The sequence below is a fragment of the Mustela nigripes genome, chromosome 7, assembly GCF_022355385.1.
Source record: "Mustela nigripes isolate SB6536 chromosome 7, MUSNIG.SB6536, whole genome shotgun sequence".
Lineage (NCBI taxonomy): Eukaryota > Metazoa > Chordata > Mammalia > Carnivora > Mustelidae > Mustela > Mustela nigripes.
In genome coordinates this window covers 21,720,667-21,736,455 of record NC_081563.1, presented here as the reverse complement: position 1 = coordinate 21,736,455, position 15,789 = coordinate 21,720,667, and the positions used below count along the sequence as shown (strand labels likewise).

At 50.5% G+C, this 15,789-nt stretch overlaps 1 protein-coding gene across 1 annotated transcript; it reads right to left on the bottom strand.

Annotated features, from left to right (window-relative positions):
- Positions 1 to 779: 779 nt before the first annotated feature.
- Positions 780 to 4,984, bottom strand: TCF23 (transcription factor 23). Its single transcript, XM_059407573.1, has 3 exons — positions 4,571 to 4,984; positions 3,581 to 3,823; positions 780 to 1,825 (listed from the first exon to the last, which is right to left on the bottom strand). Exons 1-3 carry the CDS (start codon positions 4,796 to 4,798, stop codon positions 1,646 to 1,648), a joined length of 651 nt encoding a protein of 216 aa, XP_059263556.1. The 5' UTR covers positions 4,799 to 4,984; the 3' UTR covers positions 780 to 1,645.
- Positions 4,985 to 15,789: the final 10,805 nt, after the last annotated feature.

Below are 15,789 nucleotides of genomic sequence, written 5' to 3'. Positions count from 1 at the left end.
ACCAGGAACTTCCTGCTCTTTGGCTTTAAAAATAGAACATTCAAGCTGGACTTTTATGGTCTTGGGAAGAACACTGTGCTCGTGCCCACCCACACCTGGTCTCTGCCCCTGCCTGGCCTCGTCCAGCTGCTCAGGAGCCGTCCCCAGTGGGCCCCTCAGGGGAGACTTGGTAGATTTACGAGGGCAGCCTTGGCCGAGACCTTCTTCCCATGGCTCCCAGCCACCGTTCAGCAGCTCTCCCACATCCCATGCAGCCCGCGGCTGGGACATTCTGTGTCTTTCTCTGCCTCCACCCCAGCTTGCTGAGTCAGCCCTTGTCCAGCCCTGTGCAGGAGCAGGGACTCCTCATGCCAGAGCCTTCTTTGGTCTCACAGCAGCGATGGTGGCTCTAGGGCTGCCCGTGTTGGGACTCGAGTCAGCCTGGTCCATCCCCTCATGCTGAGTTACAGAAGTTTAACAAAAAGCTGGTTCCTTCTCAGTCTGGACTTCAGGTGGGGTTTCATGCTATTCCTGATCTGGATGGTTACTTTTAGCATGTATAGACAAACGATTTCTTCAGAGCCAGAAATGCCACTAAGTACTCGGAGGTCTCTGGCACCCCGTGGCAAGCCTTAAGGAGTGGCTGGGCGGGCAGTGCCTGTGGGCAGGAGCCGGCCCTGGGGAGATCATCTGTAGACAGATTGTAGAAATAACTCCAGAGCCAGTGAGGCCTTAGGCCAAAATCATACAAAGAACCCAGTGAGCGCTGACCTATCTTGTTTTTCCTGAAGGTTCGGTTTCTAACAGAATGGAGAGAGAAGACTAATTATCGTCTCCTGGAAAAGATAAGGGCTCTCCTTCTAAGGTCCTTCACGGATGTAATCAGGCCCATCGGTATCCTTCTGATGCAAGGCCTTCAGGTACTGTCTGTTTCAGTTCCGGTGGGCCTGCCTCTGGGATAAGACATGTCAAACTAGGCAGCTGGGATCATCAAAAAGTTTCTCTGGAAACTGGAGGGCAAGCAATGCAAGCTTTCTGGCTTAATCCGTAAATATAAGTCAGGTCGAGAAGAGTGGAAGGGTGTAGGGCCCGGAGAGGGAAGACGTGTAGCGATGAGAAGCGGCTGGAGAGACCACAAGGCAGACAAGGCTCCTGAATCCTCCCCTGCCTCTTGGACACCGGGTAAGGTTTTACGAAGCCATAACAAACTTCATTTTTCATCTGGCTACGCGACCCTGGCCCACTGCTGTTCCCACTTGCAGCTGCCCAGAGCCTGTCTGGCCCTCGGCTTTCCCATCAGCACCCGTAGCTGCTGTTGTCCTAGGCCTCTTCCTCTGCACCTGCACATCTGGAGGGTTTGTGGGAAGCTTAGGGGAGAAAGCAGAGGGCTGTGCCCTAACTCAGCTTCCCACCCAGCCAAACCCCTTCCTCTCCCACTTCCCTGCAACTGTCACAGCAGCCACCTCCCCTACGGCTCCCGCGTACCCTCCCGGTGCTGAAGGGCCCATTGCTTCGCCTGGTCTGTGTGCTGGATGGAACCAGGGAGCCGAACCTGAGTCCGTCCAGTCCGAGGGCTGAGAGTCAGAGGGAAGACAGGCAGGGCCGGTAGAGAATCCAGGTCCCTAAGCTCGAGTGGTAGCCTGGGAGAAAAAGGCACGTGTGATGCTCATTTGTCACCGAGAGCTGGTGAGCATGGCCTTGTGGGAAAGAGAGCATCTGCCTCTTCAGAAACTCGGGGCCTGGCCTCTGTTTCCTTTGTTCTTCGGCTACAGGTGGTGGCTGTGGCAGAGTCAAGGCCAGAGCTCCCCAGGCCGCCAGCATAGAGACGAGATCGCATGGGCCACTTCTGCAAGACATGGGGATAGGAACTGAGTAATAATATCACAGCCCCTGTCGTCCTTGGCACCCCAGACTTGGCCTTCCCTAGGCCCCCTGCCTTCTCCCCACCTCCTGAGCCTGGCCCAGAGGCTCATGAGAAGCTGTGTGAGGAAAGCAAGGACCCTGAAAGGAGCCCCCCCGGCCCCCCAAGAGTGGGGAGGGAGGTGGATGGCAGAGCAGGCAGCGGCCAGGGGCTGGACGGCACGGAGGGCAGCAGGGCTGGAGCAAGGAAGGGCCCCTCTTGATACTGAACAGTCCCGACCTCTTCTCTCGCCCAGCCCCCAACTCAAGTACTCCCCACCCCTGCCACCCCACGTCTCAGCGCTGCCCTGTCCATCTAAGCTGGGGAACTCCTTGCACATCCTTCCAGCAGGAGCGTGGACAGCCCCAGAAACACCAGTTGACTGCTCTGAGGGCTGCCTTCCTCTTGGCAGCCCCTTTGTAGGGTGGGGGCACCTAAGGTGCACTGCTCCCCGCTGACTGACCTGTCCCACCACGCTGCCCGAGGTCTAGACAGAGCCGGCTCTCATCTCTTCACTCGTCCCCGTACTTGCCCATCACCGCCTACGTGCAAGGGCCTGACTTGGGTCGTCACTTCACAGCTAAGGAAACGACTCTGCTGCTATCAGCATTTCAGAGTTGCCCCCATTTAGTCTCACATTCTTGCAGTTTAGCTATATTTGCATGAAAGAAGAGAAATCGCAAGTTTCAAGACATTTCAGAACTGTGAAGTTTAGGGGAGAGAGACGGCAGAAGGGCTCCTCCGTAGAAACAAGGCTGACCTACCATTCCAGTGCTGTCTAGCCTCAGAGGGCAGAGAGGACCCGTCCTTTATAACAGGAAGCTCTGCAACCAGCAGCTTACAGCACCTTTGGCCTGCGTGGTGGCCTCGAGCCTGGGCTCTGAGGTCAGACACCCTCGGGTTCAAACTGCTCTGAGCCACTTAATCTCCCCGAGATTCGATTTCCTCATCCGTAAAGTAATCCTCGTTGGGTTCCGTGTGGACGAGAAGATGGAAGGGACTGGAGTGCTAAGCCCAGCTCCCCGCACAACTTCAGCACCCCAATATTATCGCCGTTACTGCAATGGTGAATATTGTTAATTACACTTTTCCTTCCTGATCCCGGTTCATACCCTTGAGGGGGAGTAAGGCTCATGTTATCTTCCCCTTCACATAGGACAAAGCGGAGGCTCAGGAAAAGTAGGTGCTGGTCTAGGGGGTGGCACATGCAGGAAGCAAGGCCCCCCCCGCCACTGCTGGTCCCTCCCCCACCCCAGCTTGATGGCTTCTCCAGTGAGGCTTTCTAAGACCTTGTTCTCCCAGAGGGACATCTCTCCTGTGGCAGAAGTTCAGAGGACACTGAGGCATTATACGATGATGGGGTGATGTACCCTGGAATCTGGGACTCTCCCTGGGCGGTTTCCTTTCCCATGCCCCAGCCGTGGAAACCGCTCCTTTTTCTCCTCTGCCATGAGGCACCCCAGAGTCTTGGGGCCTCTGTGAAGTTACCTCCTCTTGGAGGAACTGCATTTTCATTTACAATCACCACCCCCACTGCACCCAGGGTCAGGCGATTCCCAAGAGCCAGCCTTGGCTCCTCTCCCTCTGAGAGAGCAGGAAGCAGCTGGTCCCCAGTCCCCATGTCAGCTCTGCTTGGGGCAGGGGGCCTAAGTCCAGTCCATTCCAAACCCCAATCCTCAAGGCCGGGGGCTCGTGGCCTACCTTGAGAGGGTGTAGATAGCGGAGTCCACGCAGGAAGGGTGGCCAGGCGGGGCCAGGCAACTCGTGGCCCAGCATGCGGGTGAGGTGGGCTATGTAGCTGGTGGCCAGCACCAGCACATCCAGCTTGGAGAGTTTGGTGTCGGGTGGCACAGCGGGCAGAGCAGCCTGCAGGGCCAGGAAGGCCTGGCGCAGTGTCCTCACCCGGCTCCGCTCCCGTGCAGCATTCTTGGGACTGGCCTCACTCTGCACAGAGGACCCCAGATGAGTGGGTCTGACTGGACCCCCCCACCTGCCCCTGTTTCGAAGAGCATTCTAGCGTGACGTCTCCCTCCAGAACAGTAGAGCGGAGGGCCTTGTGCCCTCTTTGTCTGCTCTCGGTCTTCCCCCACCTTATGGCTGAGGAAATGGAAAGAAGGTGTCACCTTGGGTCAGAGGGCAGCAGGGTAGCAAGGCTAGGCTCAGAAGTTAGCGTCCTTTCCTCTTTTTTTAAAAAAGATTTTATTTAGTCCTTTCCTCTCTCTAATACTACTCTATCCCTGCTCCACCCACACCCTCGTTGGAATCCTGCTTATCAGGGTTCCCAGGCGCTGCAGGAAGCACAGAGTGACCCCCGCCCTGTAGGGCTGACCCTTGCCCAGCGTCAGATCCTGAGATGAAGACGCAGCTGCAGTGAGGAAGAAAGGACCCCCAGCCGGGGGCCACAGCGACCCACAGCTCCATTCTGGCCCCACCACTCGCTCCTTTTCTGGAGCTGTGGGGAATTCACCCCACTCCTCTAGGCCTCAGTTTCTCCCAGAGCCGTGAGTGGGGCCAGCTCTCTGAGCCGCGCTCTGGTTGAGACCAGCGTGGGGCCTTGGAGTCAAAACGCTGGTGTCCCCCTCTTGGGCAGGGGCGGTGACGCCCAGTGAGGCTTTGTGGTCAGAGGTGACACCTCAGCCCCTCCCCCCTGGCCTCCCCCCTTTGCCTCCCACCGGTCCAGCGTTTCCTTACCTGGCCACGAGCCAGGCTCCGGGCCCTGACCCCTCGTGGGCGTGGGTTGGGGGCAGCTCTGCTCCACCTTTGGTCACTCCAGCCCGGCTTGTCCCACGGGTCCTGCCTGGTCCTGCTCAGGCGGCTCCTCTTCCTGCCCAAATCTGCTGCCAGCGACAACCTGGCTTTAGCGGGCTTCTGCCCCACTCCCGGTGCGGTGGGTGCCCTTCTGGCCTCCCTCTGGGACATGCCACACGCCTGGGGGGACAGCTGCGGCCCCTAGACAGGAACACGGCGCCTGTGGGAGCCCGCGGGCTCAGGCTTGCGGGGCAGGCTGGTCGCCGGGCCTGGAGTGTATCTGAGGGAGCTGGCGCCCAGTCAGGCCTGCTTGGCTCCTTGTTCTGGGAAAACCGCCCACCCAGCACAGCCCCCGCAAGCAGCCTCCTGCCCGCCTCCCAGCTGGCTCAGGGGTGGGGGTACTGATGCCGGGAGTGGCCGAGCCCCGGGGTGGAGGGGGGAGGCCCCTGCTGGAGGAGGCACGAGGGCGGTGGGAAGGGAGCTCCCCTCCCGGAGCCTTGCCTGCCTCTGACAGCAGTCTTGGGAGCTCATGAGCCTCTAGCTTTGAGGCGCAAGTCCCCCAGAAGGGCCCCGAGCCCCCTCCCCTGCCAGAAGCCCACCTGCGTATATCCCTGAAAGAACCTTTCCTCCCCTTGTCAATGAACTTGACCTTCCAGCCACAGGGCACTATTCCCCATTCCCCCCAGCAGGCCTCTTATCTCCAACCTAGTGCTTCTCCATGCCCCGGAATATCTTCCTCTGGGTGGAAAGGCTGCCTTCATCTGTTGGGTTATGCCCTTCGTTTGTGAGGACTTCCTCCTCACAGAGCCTGGAGCCCAGGTCTCCCTGTTGGACAGGCACCCTAATTTATGCACGACCACAGCCTGGCGAGTTCCCTCACCGGTCCAGTGCTCCTACATCACTATGTGCCAGGCGTGGTGAGAAGCACTTGTACGTATTCTCTTACTTATTTCTCCGAACAACTTTAAAAAATTAAAAATAAAAAAAATTTTAATTAACATATAATGTATTATTAGTCCCAGAGATACAGGTCTTTGAATTGCCAGGTTTACGCCCTTCACAACACTCACCATAGCACATACCTTCCCCAATGTCCATAACCCAGCCACCTTCTCCCTCCCCCCTCCTCCCTCTCAGAACAATCTTATAAGAAAAAAAACTCTTGGGACGCCTGGGTGGCTCAGTTGGTTGGACGACTGCCTTCGGCTCAGGTCATGATCCCGGAATCCCGGGATCGAGTCCCGCATCAGGCGCCCAGCTCCATGGGGAGTCTGCTTCTCCCTCTGACTTTCTCCTCACTCATGCTCTTTCTCACTGTCTCTCTCTCAAATAAATAAATTTTTAAAAAATGATTAAAAAAAAAAAAAGAAAAGAAACTCTTGTATCTTTGTGTTTCAGATGGGAAAACAGGGGAGGTGACGCAGCTGGTAAGTGATGGGGTTGGCATGAGAGCCCAGGTGGTCAGTTAGACTCGGAAGGTTGGCCCTCAGCCTACACTGTTCTGTCTTGGTGGGTCCACTCACACGTCTGTCCCTAAGCTAGATGCGAGGTCTTCGAAGGTAAGGACCAGTCACGCCATCTGCCTTATATAGCCCATTGGGAGGAGTCAGGCTGAAGGGATAGCAAATCTGCCACAGGAGTCCCTGCCTGTCCCTGTGTCCCAATCTCTGCTTGCAGCACAGTCCATCTGAGATGTCTTGAACTCCAGGGGAGACAAAATATGTAAAGAAAAAGGAAAGAAAGAACAGAGGAGTAAAGGCAGATGCACATAGAGAGAGAACCGCAGCCAACCAGAGGGAAAGGAAACAGGAAGACAAGGAAAATCCCCCAGAATATTTGTCAGTCAGGAAGTGATCATGTACTACGTTTTGGTGTTTCCATACTATGGAACGATGCACAGTAATAAAACAAGATAAACCTCTGTAGAGTGATGTGAACATAACTCTCCAAGAAGTCATGGTTAAGGGCAAAAATCCTAGCTGTAGATCAGTTGCATGATAAAATCCCAGCCGGGATCAAAAACACCAAAAACCAGACGCTGTAAGCATGAAGGGTTATGTGTGTATATGAATGTATAGAAACTCGGCCGAAAAGATGCACACCACATTTTTGTTTGTTGGTTTGGTTTGGTTTTGCTCTAGATGCAGAGGATTCAACATACTCTGGATCTGTGGCCACCACGGGCCTCCTGGTGGCCTCCTCCCTCCCATCTGTCCCCTTCCATCCCATTCCCATTCTTCTTTCCTGTCACCATTTCGAAGTATTTAATGTATGCTCTTTTGCTAGTCTGTGTGGTGGTTTTATTTTTTTTTTAAGATTTTATTTATTTATTAGAGAGAGATCACAAGTAGGCAGAGAGGCAGGCAGAGAGGGAAGAAGGGAAGCAGGCTCCCCCCCGGACCCTGGGATCATGACCTGACCTGAAGGCAGAGGCTTAACCCACTGAGCCACTCAGGTGCCCCTATCTACATGCTTCTTATAAATACAGAGACTTGGTTTTTTTCCAGCAGGGAGCCTCATTCGGGGCTTGATCTCAGGACCCTGGGATCATGACCTGAGCAGAAGGCAGAGGCTTTAACCCACTGAGCCACCTGGGCGCCCCTGTGTGGTGGTTTTAAAATGTGTACACAAATTCTTTGATACTTCTCTTTTCAAAAGGTGGAGACTAATTGCCCCTCCCCGTGACTGTGGGCCAGACTTAGCAACTTGCTCCTAGCAGACAAAACATGTCAGGGGCGCCTGGGTGGCTTGGTGGGTTAAACGTCTGCCTTCCGCTCAGGTCCTGATCCCAGGTCTCTGGTTGGGCTCTGCGCTCAGCGGGGAGCCTGCTTCTTCTCCCTCTGCCACTCATGCTCTCCCACTCTCTCCCTCTCAAATAAATAAAATCTTTGAAAATTCAAAACAAATAAACTGTGGCAGCAGTGTCAACATGAAGCTTCTGGAACTAGGTTTTAAAGACACGGTAGCTTCCTCCTGGGCTCACTCGGTCCCCCGGCTCTAGGGGAAGCCAGCTGCTGTGTGGTGAAGGTACTCCTGTCGCCCTGAGGAGAGGCCCAGGTGGTGAGGAGGGGAACCTGCGGCTGTGTGAGTGCACCGGCTCCGAAAGGACCCCACTCCCTGCCCCGCCCCGTTCAGCCTTCAGATGAGTGCCACCCGGGTCAACACTTTGAGTGGGATCCATGAGTGTCCTTGAGCCAGAGTCACCCAGCTAAGCTGCTCTTACCCCCGAACTTTCAGATCCACAGAAGCCATGGGAGGTAATGAATGTTTACTGTTGTTTAAGTTTTGGGGTAATTGGGTAAGGAGCAGTAGAGAACTCATGCAACATGTGTTATTCAACCCTGTGCATCGTTGTATGAATAAATGTTAAATTCATGAAAAGGATAACGTGTTTTACATTATGCGTGTATAGTACAGTGTCAGCGACGCGGTAGGTATGACGTGATAAGCTTCACTGTTACCACTTCTGTTCGATCCTGTGGGGTTTTTTTGTTTGTTTGTTTCATAATATTCTGAAGAGTTTATGATAAAGTAGTTTCACAGGCCACAAGAAAGTAGAAGGACTCTGTACATCCTTTCAGGAAACAGGCAGGGAGCTGATAAGGGCCCACATGGGTCTAGGGCCTTGGTGGGCACATTCCCCGGTGGTGGTGGGGGGGCTTCACTTCAGGGATGAGGGGAGGTGCCTGCATCTATGGAGGGGGCAATCCCGTTGGAGTTGCTCCTCTAAGGGGATCCCCAATGGGAGACCCATGGGAGGCACTGGGACAGGGGGCGAGCCCACCATGCCTGGAGGGGGTGTCCCTTGGCCCATAGGTAGGGGAGGACTCCCGTGGCCAGCAGGATATTGGGTTGGGGCCCCCTGCAGTCTTGGCTGTGGCAGCTGCTGCAGAGGCTGCAGCGATGCCTCTTCCTTGTGGGGTCATCACCTGCTGGGATGGCCCACCCTTCACCCTCTTGGCCTGGGCAGCAAGTCCTGAAGGAGCCTGGGGTCACTGGAAGCCCAGCAGGGACTCCTGCGCCCACAGCTCTGCCCATCCCTGGGCCTCCCACAGCTCCGCAAGTGGCACTCAGACCCTGCCAGTCAGTATCTTTGGGAGGAGGTCCCTGTACTCTTAGTGAGACCAGGATTCCCCCTGAGTTAATCGACCGAGTATTGCCAGAGAGCCATCCGTCCAAGAGCCTGCATGGGGCTCTGAAGCCCCACATGCCCGACATCACCGGGTATTAACCAGATTCCCAGTTTTACGGTTTTATGGTTGGATAGCTATAAAGAGCTGTTCGAATTTGCCTTTATCTGATAACTGACAAGCTCAGGCATCCTTTGTGTGTGGTGCTTGGTGGGAGAATGCATTTCATTTTTCTCCATATAGGGAGACTGCTTTCCCATCTTCATCTGCTGAACAGTCCATTCTCTCTCCCCGCTCAGTTGCAGCCTCCACGTTATCATATAATAAGTTCCCATCTTTACATGTAGATCAATGTTTGAGTTCTCTATTCTGTCCTGCTAATCTTTTCTTTCTTACTTTTTTTTTTTTTTTTTTTTTTAGGTTTTATTTGACAGAGAGAGAGAGACTATGGAAAAGGGAACACAAGTAGGGGGAGTGGGAAGAAACAGGCTTCCCACTGAGCAGGGAGCCCAATGCAGGGCTTGATCCCAGTACCCTGGGATGAGAATCTGAGCCAAAGGCAGACACTTAACGACTAAGCCACCCAGGCAGCCCATGACCTTTTTGTCTGTGTTTGAGTGAGTAACACACTGCTTTTATGGCTATGACTTTGTAACATGTCTTTTTATTTGGTAAGATAACACTCCCCCTCTTTACTCTTATTTTTCAAGGTTCACTTAGTTATTTCTGGACACTTACTTTTTCATTTAGATTTTAGAGAAAATTTGCTAGGTTCTTAAAAAATTCAATTGGAATTTTGATTAGGGTTTTATTGAATGCATGGATTGATTTGGGGAGAGTTGTCATCTTTATAGTTTTGAGTCAAATATTTCAAGAACATGAAATGTCTCATTTTATTTTAAACATCTTTTATATCCTTTATTAATTGTATAGTTTATCCCACGAATGTCTGTGTATTCTTGCATCTGTGAAATGATTCACAGTTTTGTTGAACTAAATAATTCATAGTTTTTATAATGCTCTTACTCATTCTGTGTTCTAGTTGATGATGGTTTCTATACAGAAATGCTAGCAAATTTTTAATTTGTCTTAAATCCAGTAAACTTGCTGAACTTTCTTTCTTTCTTTTTTTTTTTTTAAAGATTTTATTTATTTATTTGACAGACAGGGATCATAAGTAGGCAGAGAAGCAGGCAGAGAGAGAGGAAGAAGCAGGCTCCCCGCCAAGCAGAGAGCCAGATGCGGGCTCCATCCCAGGACCCTGGGATCATGACCTGATCTGAAGGCAGAGGCTTTAACCCACTGAGCCACCCAGGCACCCCAAACTTTCTTATTAGTCTTAAAACTGTTGCTACCATTGATTTTTCTAAGTAGATAAAAGAAATCACCATTTTATTTCTTCCTTTTCAATCTTTGTATTTGTTTCTTCTTCTTTCCTTAGGGTGTTGACTTGTGTTTTTGTTACTCTGTTAATCAGAAGTAGTGATAACAGGCACCTTTTTTCCTCTAACCCTATGTAGAATGTATCTAGAATTTCACCATTAAGCATAATATTTGTTTTAGGTTTTTGATATATAAGCTTTACCGAGTTAAGGATGTTTGCTAAGAGGTTTTTGGTATTTTTTCAAATTGTAAGTGGGTGTAGAACTTTATCAAATGCTTTCTCTGCATCAACTGAAATACAATCATGATTTTTCTCCCTCAGTGCATTAGTATGTTAAATTATTTTGTTGTATTTTCTGATGATAAGTGTCATTGCTTGTGATTAACATTTAAAATACACTCTCTGATTCGTATAGTTAATATTTTGTTTAGGATTTTGTAACCATCTCAAAAGTGAAATGAGATTCTAATTTTCTTTTCTTTTTAAAAAATTTTATTTGTTTATTTGACACAGAGAAAGAGATCACAAGTAGGCAGAGAGGCAGGCAGAAAGAGAGAGGGGAAGCAGGCTGCCTGTTGAGCAGAGAGGACCCTGAAATCATGACCTGAGCCAAAGGCGGGGGCTTAACCCACTGAGCCACCCAGGCGCCCTCTAATTTTCTTCCCTCTAAGTGTCATTGTTTGGTTTGGGGATCAAGGTCTCACTAACCTCATAAAATGAGCGGGGGAGTTCTCACTCTTCTACTTTCTGAAAGAACTTTTTTTTTTTTTTTTTTTATTAAAGATTTATTTATTTGTCAGAGAGAGAGCGAGCGAGAGCGAGCAAAGGCAGACACAGTGGAAGGCAGAGTCAGAGGGAGAAGCAGGCTCCCTGCGGAGCAAGGAGCCCGATGTGGGACTCGATCCCAGGACGCTGGGATCATGACCTGAGCCGAAGGCAGCTGCTTAACCAACTGAGCCACCCAGGCGTCCCTTTCTGAAAGAACTTTTTACATAAGATAGAAATCAACCCTTTTTTGAAGTATGGTGAGACTTAATTATAAAGCCCCCAGGTCTAGTTTTCCTTTGGTGAAGAGGGGAAGAAATGTTAAAGAAAGGGAAGAAATTTCACCTCAATTTCTTTGGCTTCTTATTGATGTATTGGAATGCCTTGTTTCTTCTTATCAATACTTAGTATTTTATATTTTCCATGAATTAAGCAATTTCATTCAGGAATTCCAATACTTTAGTGTACAAAATGCTCTTAGAAATATGTTTCCAGGAGCAACTGGGTGGCTCAGTGGGTTAAGGCCTCTGTCTTAGGCTTAGGTCGTGATCCCAGGGTTTTGGGATTGAGCCCCATGTCGGGTCTCTGCTCAGTAGGAGCCTGCTTCTCCCTCTCTCTCTCTGCCTGCCTCTCTTTCTACTTGTGACCTCTGCCTGTCAAAATAAATAAAAATCTTAAAAAAAATTTTAAAAATAAACATTTATTGTCATTTAAAAAAAGAAAGAAAGAAAGAAAGAAAGAAAGAAAGAAAGAAAGAAATATGTTTCCAGGGATGCCTGGGTGGCTCAGTCAGTTAAGTCGCTGCCTTAGGCTCAGGACATGATCCCAGGGTCCTAGGATCGAGTCCCACATCGGGCTCCTTGCTCAGTGGGAAGCCTGCTTCTTTCTCTGCCTCTGCCTGCCACTCTGCCTGCCTTTGCCTGCTTGTGATTGCACGCTCTCTCTCTCTGACAAATAAATAAATATGATCTTTAAAATAAAAAAAAGTCTTAAAAAAAAAAAAAGAAAGAAGTTTCCAGGGATGCCTGGGTGGCTCAGTGGGTTAAGCCTCTGCCTTTGGCTCAGGTCATGATTTCAGGGTCTTGGGATCGAGCCCTGCATGGGCTCTCTGCTCAGCGGGGAGCCTGCTTCTTCCTCTCTCTCTGCCTGCCTCTCTACCCAGCTGTGATCTCTTTAATAAATAAAATCTTTTTTAAAAAAAGTAGTACGTCTCCAAAGAAATGAGAAAAAGCAAAAGTCCTATCCAGCAGAAATTTTCTTTCAAAAACCTAGGCATTTCTCAGCCTTGAGAAAAACAGTGTAGAACTCTGAGAATGGCCAGGCGGTTTGCCCAGGAACAACACTTGGCCCACAAAAGGGGTACGGCCTTGGATCTCTGGTAAAAGCCCAAAGTTCCAGTAACTTTAATAGGCCAGCAGTTCTGTGGCTGGACTGGCAAGATGAAGACTGATTTGGGGGCACCTGAGTGGCTCAGTCAGTTAACTTCTGACTCTTTTTTTTTTTAAAGATTTTATTTACTTATTTGACAGACAGAGATCACAAGCAGGCAGAGAGGCAGACAGAGAAAGAGAGGGGGAAGTAGGCTCCCCGCTGAGCAGAAAGCTCCATGCCCGCTAGATCCCAGGACCCTGGGATCATGACCTAAGCCGAAGGCAGAGGCTTTAATCCACTGAGCCACCCAGGCGCCCCTAGTGTCCAACTCTTGATTTTGGCTCAGGTCATGATTTCAGAGTCATGCAATCAAACCCCAAGCTGGGCTTCTCCTTCTCTCTCTCTCTTTCTCCGCCCAATCCCCGCCCCTGCTCATGTGCTCTCTCTCTCTCTCCCTCTCTCTCTCTCTCTCTCTCAAAAGAAGAAGAAGGAGGAGAAGGAGGAGAAACATGTTTACGGGAATCACAGCCTGTTTGGGGGCAGACATCATTCTAATCTTGAGAGAACTGCCCATCAGGACCTTAGGACAGAAGAATGGCATTTTTTTTTTTTTTTTTTTATTTACTTGAGAGAGAGAGAGTGAGAAGGTGAGAGAGGAGAAGGTCAGAGGGAGAAGCAGACTCCCCGTGGAGCTGGGAGTCCGATGCGGGACTCGATCCCGGGACTCCAGGATCATGACCTGAGCCGAAGGCAGTCGTCCAACCAACTGAGCCACCCAGGCGTCCCAGAAGAATGGCATTTTGAAGGGTAGAGCAAAAATGTGTTTTTCAGACATAACAGGACTGTCTTTTGTCCTCCCATATAAGTGTATATAGCTACCCTGATGGTATTAGATGCCAACCTTTCAGTGATGAGCTAAAAGTCAACTGGGGCTCCCATCCCAAGATCCTCAGACCAGGTTCAAAGGGTCACCCACAGAAAACTCTAGGGAGCTGATGGGTCAGTCCAGAGTTTCTTGCATTCTGACCATCTGTGAGATGAAGGGTGGCCCATGGAATGAATGGTGGGTATTCCCAGGCTTTCAGTTCAATATTCTATCTCAGAGTTCATTAGGTTGTTGCTAAGGCAGACCTCTCCCAGAAGCTTCCATCTGAAACTTAATCAGGTCAGAGCCAAAGTCAGACTTCAAGGGGGAATCCAAGGAAACCCTTGCCAGATGATAAATGGGCATCATCACTTTCCTTCCAGAGGCACTTACCTATCAGAGAAAGAGGGAGATCTGACTCCAGCTTTTCTGAGCCTTGGCAGGACACAGAGTAGGAAGGAAGAAAGTATTAAAGCCACACTCACAGCCCTGTGGAAAGGGATCTCTTTTACCAAGTGCCTTTTCAGAGTTAGGTGACTGGGCCACACTCGGGGAGCTCCTCCACCTGAAGGTTCAGTCCTCAGACGGACCCCAAGGTCATGGTCAGATGAATCGGGGACTCTCAGGCTATCACCTCGGTGTTGCGTCCACAGCAGGGATGTGGTCTACAAAGGAAAACTTACACAGTGAAAAACAGTGTCCACAAAGCCCCAAGAGGTGAACCAAGAAAGAGTGAGACTGATGTACAAGGTCAGGGGACGCTTCCCAGGCCAGAAGGCGCAGAGGCCATTTCTAGCACTCTGTCATCTTCAAGCTGATCTTCAGGGCAGTGGGGTTCTGCATGGCGAAGCTTGTCTCCATGGGTCAGGTCCACGCCGTGCCTGGCTATCTCTGTGGCACGGTACTACCTAGACGCAGGTGTGTGGGTGGCTCTGTGACTTTCTAGAACTTTCTAGAACTTTGTCGATGCTGTATGCTTCATCTCCAGCGGCCAGGCCATGGATAAAGCAGTGTGGGTCCCAGCACACTCGTCTGAGTGGGCTTCATGGAGCACGCGGGCAGCACATGGGTGAAAGTCCAGTTTCTCTATCATGTATTGGTTTTTGAAGTTGGTCTGGGACCTCTAGTTCTCGGGCTGAACACAGGCACAGTCCCGGGAACTAGCCTAACTCATAGAAGCTGAGCCTCATGAGTGCTCCCTTGGCCTCTAGTGCTGATGACGGGTTCTCCTCTTCCTGGGATTTGTTTCAGCACAGTGCCATCAGCCTCCTCTTTCGCAGGTTGTGCGGAAATCCAGACACAGTCTCGTTTGGGTGGGATTGGCTCTCAGGAAGGTATAGAGAGGAAGTGGCTGTAGAGGAGGATCGCCTTCCCCTCAGAACTTGAGCCCCATCTCACAGGTGCTATTATTTACACTTGGAACAACGACTCTTGGATACCGAAGAGAGTCCCTTTGAAAAAGATCCTTCTGCTCAAGATCCTTCTGCCAGGCAGTGAGACGAGTGGGAGGGAGCAAAAGCAGCCTTCTTCCTACCCTTCTAGAAGAGTCACTCACAACTCTCCTAGTCCCTCGAGTATTACAGAAGTGCCCTAGAAGTTTCACTACTGCTATGGGATCCCTCTTTTCTTATTTTTAATTCATTATGTCTTTAAATGCTTTCTCTTTTTTATTTTTGTTATGCATTTTATTTGCACCCAATTATTTATTCTTTTTTAAAAAAAGATTTTATTTGTTTATTTGACAGACAGAGATCACAAGTAGGCAGAGAGGCAGGCAGAGAGAGAGAGAGGAGGAAGCAGGCTCTCTGCTCAGCAGAGATGTGGGGCTCGATCCCAGGACCCTGGGATCATGACCTGAGCCGAAGGCAGAGGTTTTAACCCACTGAGCCACCCAGGCACCCCCTGTCTTGGTTTTAGTACTAAAAGTCTCATGTCCCATGAAACCCCTCAGTCCCTATGGCTGGATCTCAACTTACCTATTTCCTCCTCCCTAAAGCTGATGTGCCAGAGATTTTGCCTGGTTTTCCTTTCCTACCCCCTACATTTTCGTAAGTATCCTTCTCTCACTTTATACAAGCCATGACTCTTACTCATTCCTAAATTTATTACAACTTGCCCTGGAGCGAAAAAACCTCCGGGGCACCTGAAGAAAAAAAAAAAGACAATAAGAAATATATATTTTTAAGAATTCATTTATTTGAGAGAGAGAGCACAAGGAGGTAATGGGAGGAGAGGCAGAGGGACAAGCAGACTCCCATTGAGCAGAGAGCCCAATGTGGGGCTCGATCCCAGGACCCTGAGGTCACGACCTGAGCCAAAGGCAGACACTTAACTGACTGAGCCACCCAGGCGCCCTGACAGTTAGAAATATCGATAATGGGCACCGTCTCCTTTAATATAGGAATCTTAGCTCCTTGGAAGGGCATCTCATCTTTCAGTCACATATTGTAATGGTTAATTTTAAGTGTTAACTTGACTGGGCCTCGGGGGGCATATATTGAGTTAAACATTATTTTGGGTGTGTCTGTGAGGGTGTTTCTGGATGAGGTTAATATCTGAATTGGTAAACTGAGTGAAGCAACTTGCCTCCCTAACGTGGGCAAGCCTCATCTAGTCACGGAGGGCCTGAGTAGAACCAAAAAGGCAG